This window comes from Coregonus clupeaformis, chromosome 28, assembly GCF_020615455.1.
Source record: "Coregonus clupeaformis isolate EN_2021a chromosome 28, ASM2061545v1, whole genome shotgun sequence".
Lineage (NCBI taxonomy): Eukaryota > Metazoa > Chordata > Actinopteri > Salmoniformes > Salmonidae > Coregonus > Coregonus clupeaformis.
In genome coordinates, this window is record NC_059219.1 from 32,725,281 (window position 1) to 32,731,008 (window position 5,728).

The 5,728-nt window shown below is 41.1% G+C and overlaps 1 protein-coding gene across 1 annotated transcript; it reads left to right on the top strand.

Moving 5' to 3' along the window:
• Nucleotides 1-921: 921 nt before the first annotated feature.
• On the top strand, nucleotides 922-3,873 carry LOC123482167 (angiopoietin-related protein 5-like). The gene is made up of 7 exons (XM_045208933.1): nucleotides 922-1,026; nucleotides 1,444-1,522; nucleotides 1,616-1,643; nucleotides 1,769-1,860; nucleotides 2,077-2,194; nucleotides 2,414-2,602; nucleotides 2,842-3,873. Exons 2-7 carry the CDS (start codon nucleotides 1,457-1,459, stop codon nucleotides 3,141-3,143), a joined length of 795 nt encoding a protein of 264 aa, XP_045064868.1. The 5' UTR covers nucleotides 922-1,026; nucleotides 1,444-1,456; the 3' UTR covers nucleotides 3,144-3,873.
• Nucleotides 3,874-5,728: the final 1,855 nt, after the last annotated feature.

Sequence of the window (5,728 nt, forward strand, 5' to 3'; positions counted from 1 at the left end):
TGAAACAATTGGCAACTGTTTTTTGGGGTGAATAGGATGCATCTAAAGACATTAGAGAGATACACACATAAACACGTACTTTATTTGATTCCTTGCTCATTGGATTGTGCTGGATGTACTCTTGGCGGTTTGTAATTTCCTCTAAACTCCAGTATTGGAATGTTAAGAGTGTTTTCTTTGGGGCGGGGGCTGTGAGTAGCATAGCAACAGGGCTCACAGAGCCCACAATAACATTAGCACAAGCACATGGTGGGTCAGTGTTTTTTTGCAACATTAACTATATATCTGTCATCCTGTGAGGCAACTGACAACACTTGAAAAAAACAGAGGCCCACACACAGAATATGCTCCCAATTTACCACCTTTATTGACGACATTTAGATCGAACACGGATCTTCGTCAGGTCAAGCGACTGACAACCGTTACAGGAAACGTGGAGTGAGGGTATGTAGAGTAGGTGATGATTGAGTCAATAAATACATTGGAGCGGCTGCGAATCCGACTTTACTGGACTTTTACGAGATTTTAGGATGATTGTGTGAAGTGTCACATTTTTGTCTCATGTAGACACAACTCAAAAGCGCCACTAGGACAAATATGTGCTTTGATTGAAACAAAACACTGGTATGCTACAGTTTCTTAACACCATCTTCTCTAAATTTGCACGCTGTACATTACTAAAAAGATCTAAATGCATATTCCCATTTGAATGAAATGGCTGGCATGCAGATGCTGCATGGACATTTCACTGGTAAAACTTGAAGAATTATAGTTCACGATTGACAGTGACAAATATGAAGGGAGGGTGACCACAACAATTTGTGTGTAAAGTAGAGGTAAAGAAACATATGTGCAGAACATGATACAGATCTTTCCAGGGGATCCACGGGGTGGGACAGGGGCGGAACGGCCGGTTACCCACGGATCCACACCCTTGGCCTAAATAAATAGGCTTACACCCTCTCTGAATGAACTTTCAACTGACTGGGAGTAGACCATAGACCGTAAAGGAATACACAGGACAAGGTAGGTTTTCTCTACATGAACCACACACAGGCATATTTCAAAATTGTGATTATAATAACTAACATAATATTTATCCTGTGTGAAATGTCTAATGATGGCAGCATAACAAAAAGTATATACTATAACTGTTTAATTTTCCCTTATTTGGTCAAACTGAATTTCAAGGGAACATGTATGGTGATCACTGTGTTGTGAATGGAGTGGGAATGGTGACGTTTCAGGTTCTCTGTGATAATGTTGTGATATTTGCCACTAGTTTGCTAAGATGAGTTGGACATTTCCTTATCAGTTTCCAAAATATATTAATTTAGGTGGGATTACAATAAAAAAAATTGTATGTCATATCAATGCTACCCATAAAAAGGAAAAAGCTGACAAATGTTAATCACTCCATCTTTTTCTCTCTCTCGCTATCAGAACTTTGGACAAAATGTGGAATAGGATATTTTTTTGTGGACTGGTGGTCTGTCTCATCTGCCTTACTGACCAGACTCAGGTAAGAACACAGTCAGTCAACACTGATAAACAGAGAAACATATTATTCCTTTAAACCTGTGAGTAACCATTACTTATCTACTGGTTTGTACAGGGCCAGAAAACACCTTTAGTTGTTCAAGGTAAGTGTTCTTTTTTTTTATTTGTTTAACTTGCATTGTAAACACAAGAGACAGACATTTTTAACCTGTCCATTACCTTTTTCAATACCTTATTGTGTATGTGCATGTGTTTTTGCGTGTTTCAGGGATAGATTGCACACAAATCAAAATTCTCTCCCCCCGAGCCACCAGTGGAGTGTATGTCATTCAGCCTGCAGGAGTCACATCCCCCTTTAAGGTATGGAAACATCCAAATATTTAGGCCAGGTACTACATTTACTTTTCTCATTTGGTTACACAACCACACAGGGGCAGTAAAGCTTAGCTACAGAATGTTGAAGGTGTCGCCAGGCTTGCCAGAGTTACTGGAGTTCCACAGGGTTTCATTCTTGGACTGTTTTTGTTCACAACAAAACAATTTGTTGATTCAAAAGTACATTTATATTGTATACAGGTGTATTGTGAGATGCTGGCGGACGGAGGCTGGACAGTCTTTCAAATGCGCACCGGGGCAGAGGTTCTTTTCAACAAGATGTGGGCTGAATACGAACAAGGCTTTGGGCATTTACAGAGTAAGGAAGGTTCCCTCTGAGCACCACATATTCCCCCAGCAACTGATACTGAGAACTGTGTAGTTTGCTGAGCCAATGTTAGACAATTGAAATACATTTTTATCTATAATGCTCATGTTTACTTCTAAGTCAACTTATCATGGAGGGTTCCCGATACTGCAGTGCATTTACGTTGAGTACGTTTTCCTCAATTCAGTTCTCTTCCCTGTTGTTTCCTAGAGGACCACTGGCTGGGTCTGAGTAAGGTGTTTGCTCTAACCAAGGGGGGCAAGGGGCGGAGATCGACTATGCGGGTCGACCTGTGGGACTTTGAAGGGGGCACCGCCTTTGCTGAGTACAGCGACTTCCGTCTGGGCAGGGAGAATGAGGCCTACAAGCTGAACGTTGGAGCCTACAGGGGCAACGCAGGTAATGGTGAATTTCAACAGCACAAGGTGACAGTGGTCATATTATTTACTTCAGTGTTATAGTTTATTCACATTTGGTGGCAGCAATGGGACCTCTACACATTACACATATGTGTCATATGATATGTATGCTGGGTTGATATTCTTAAATGTTGTATGCCTTTGAAGTCAATACAATTACGAGTGAATTAGAAGTAGAACTGATGTACTCTCTCTTCATCACTCCCTGTCTCTCCGTAGGTGATGCCATCCGTGGGAAATACGCCGGCATTGACCAGAATGGTTTTGGCTTCAGCACAACCGACAAGGACAATGATGGCTGCTCGCCCTGCATCTTTGGCGACATCGCCGAGAACACATGCAGCTTCTCGGAGGGAGGAGGAGGGTGGTGGTACAGCCGCTGTGGCTCTGCCAGCCTGAACGGAGACTGGCACCCTGCCGGCGAACACATCGGCTGGGCCTCCGGCCTCCACTGGGAGACCTGGAAAGGACCTGCCCCATACTCAGCCCGAGCCAGCCCCATGATGATCAAGTCTGTGTGAGGCCACGTCTCAATACATCTGAAATGGTTTCCTAGGCCTATGTCTCCTTTCCTTTATGACCACCGGTCTGAGAAGCACCTGGCAGTGTGGCACAGTAGTGGGCATGAGTAGAGGAAGCCATTAAAAGAACTGGAACACACACAGCTATGTGTTCCATGGAGTGATGCCTGCATTCCGTGCCATATTGTTTTAGCTTGAATGGTCTGTTTATTTGGGCATGTTGTCCAATCAACACACTGTATTTGCGCTTTTTCATCTATTTGTTTCTTCATGTTTTTGTTTATCCCATTCTCTTTGTGGTATTATATAATGATGCACAAATCAGAGCCAACATGTAAGTGACAGAAATAGAAAATATAGTTTTTTTTACACTTGACCATTTAAAGTCTAAAGTCCACCATGCTCAGAGCCACCATGTTTTCAGTGAAGAGAAAATACCTTGTGGAAGTTTTACTTGTTACACAGCAACAATTCTACAGATCTAACTTGTGAACTGTTTCATCACATAGTTTGGCATAACTTATATTCTAGAATGTTGATACTGTATGCATTTTTAAATAGAATAACTTTTTGAACATTTATTTAGCACAAACTTAGCCAATATTCAATCAAGTTCAGACACCATTATTTTTGCCCTGTAAACATGCTTGGATGCATGCATTCTATGGTGTGTGTTTATAGTGAAATAAAAGTTGTACTTACTGCATATTAAATCATTCGTGGTTTCTCATCCAGTAAATAGGTTTGTTTTTCTCCTACCATAGAAGCCTGGTTTCTAACTTTGATTGATTATGGATCTTTATCTTTGTTACACGTTGCTACATTAAGCCCAGGGCTCACTTGAAAAATCATAAAATATTTAATTTGTTTTTTTTATAAAGCCCTTATACATCAGCAGAGTGCACAAAGTGCATATACCGAAACCCATCTTAAAACACCAAAGAGCAAGCAATGCAGACGTAGAAGCACTGTGGCTAGGAAAAACTCCCTAGAAAGGCAGGAACCTAGAAAGAAACCTAGAGAGGAACCAGGCTCTGAGGGGTGGCCAGTCTTCTTCTGGCTGTGCCCGGTGGAGATTATAAGAGTACATGACCATTAAGGCCAAATCGTTCTCCAAGATGTTCAAACGTTCATAGATGACCAGCAGGGTCAAATAATAATCACAGTGGTTGTAGAGGGTGCAACAGGTAAGCACCTCAGGAGTATATGTCAGTTGGCAAAAAAAAAGTTTTCCCAATGTGACTGATCCAGGTTAAATAAAGGATCAATAAAATAAAAACAGATTACCAAATCAACGTACGATGTTTTACCACAACACTTTGAACATGATGTAACATTTCAGAAAATAAAAAATATACAATAATAAGAAATTAGGCATTCAGGTAATTGCAGTTTCAAATGAATGCAGCCCACTTTCCCACCTGAAGTATTCTCACTCAACACACACACACACACCACAGGAGGTTGGTGACACTTTAATTGGGGAGGATGGGCTCGTGGTAATGACTGGAGCAGAATCAGTGGAATGGTATCAAATACATCAATCACATGGTTTCCAGGTGTTTGATGCCATTCCATTCGCTCCGTTTTGGCCATTATCATGAGCCGTCCTCCCCTCAGCAGCATCCTGGCCACACACACCTCTTATATATATATAATGTATTATATTGAGATATTAGCCCAGAATAACCCAGAATGAGAACTAAATGGACTAACAGACTGGGAACATTCTCAAGTGGTCATGTCTCTTGTCTTGACTTACCTTCCTGCTTTCTCTCCTCTTTCTCTTCCTTCTGGAAGACTTTACCATCTGGCTGCTCCTTCCATCGCACAGTTGCACCTCCATCTCTCTTGATGATCTCTGCCTGTATCTAAAAACAACATGGACGACAAATGCTGTATAAAGATGTGATCCACAGAAAATTATCTGATGGCCATTTACTCATTCGTATAAGTGTTGTCACATGTCTGAGAGGTATTCTTTCACTTCATTCATTAGGCTACAGTACAACGCTGTCAAAGAGCCGTAGCAAATCTATAGCAAAGATCCAAAGTTCCTCCCTAAAACTAATATTCCTGTTGATATTACACAGGTATTGTATTTTAATTATGGCTTTATAAGAAGGTTGTTTTGTATCTTTAATGTCGGCACTGGCTGTGTCCTTATGGTTGTGAATATCCTCCTTTCTTATTAGCCTTTGTTACATCACTACTGATACTAAAGGTAAAATGGCTGGATATGTTTTCATCAGCCTTCTATTACCTTTCATGTTCCTTCACAAAGGATAGGAAATGAGGACAGTACATCTATCTGGGAGGATTGGGACACAGACTGACTCCTGAAAACTCTTCTCTCACCTGCGCCAGAATTTGCTCTGAAACGGTCTTCTAAGTGTATCACATTCTCTGCCCTGCCATCAGTTGAGCCCTTCAGATTGCACTCCTGTCGACTTTGTGAGAAGATTAAGATTAAAATGTACGTATAGAAATTACATACAGTGCCCTCCACTATTATTGGCACCCCTGTTTAAGATGTGGTCGAGGACTTCCAAAAATTCTCATTTTTTTTAAACAACATAGAACCC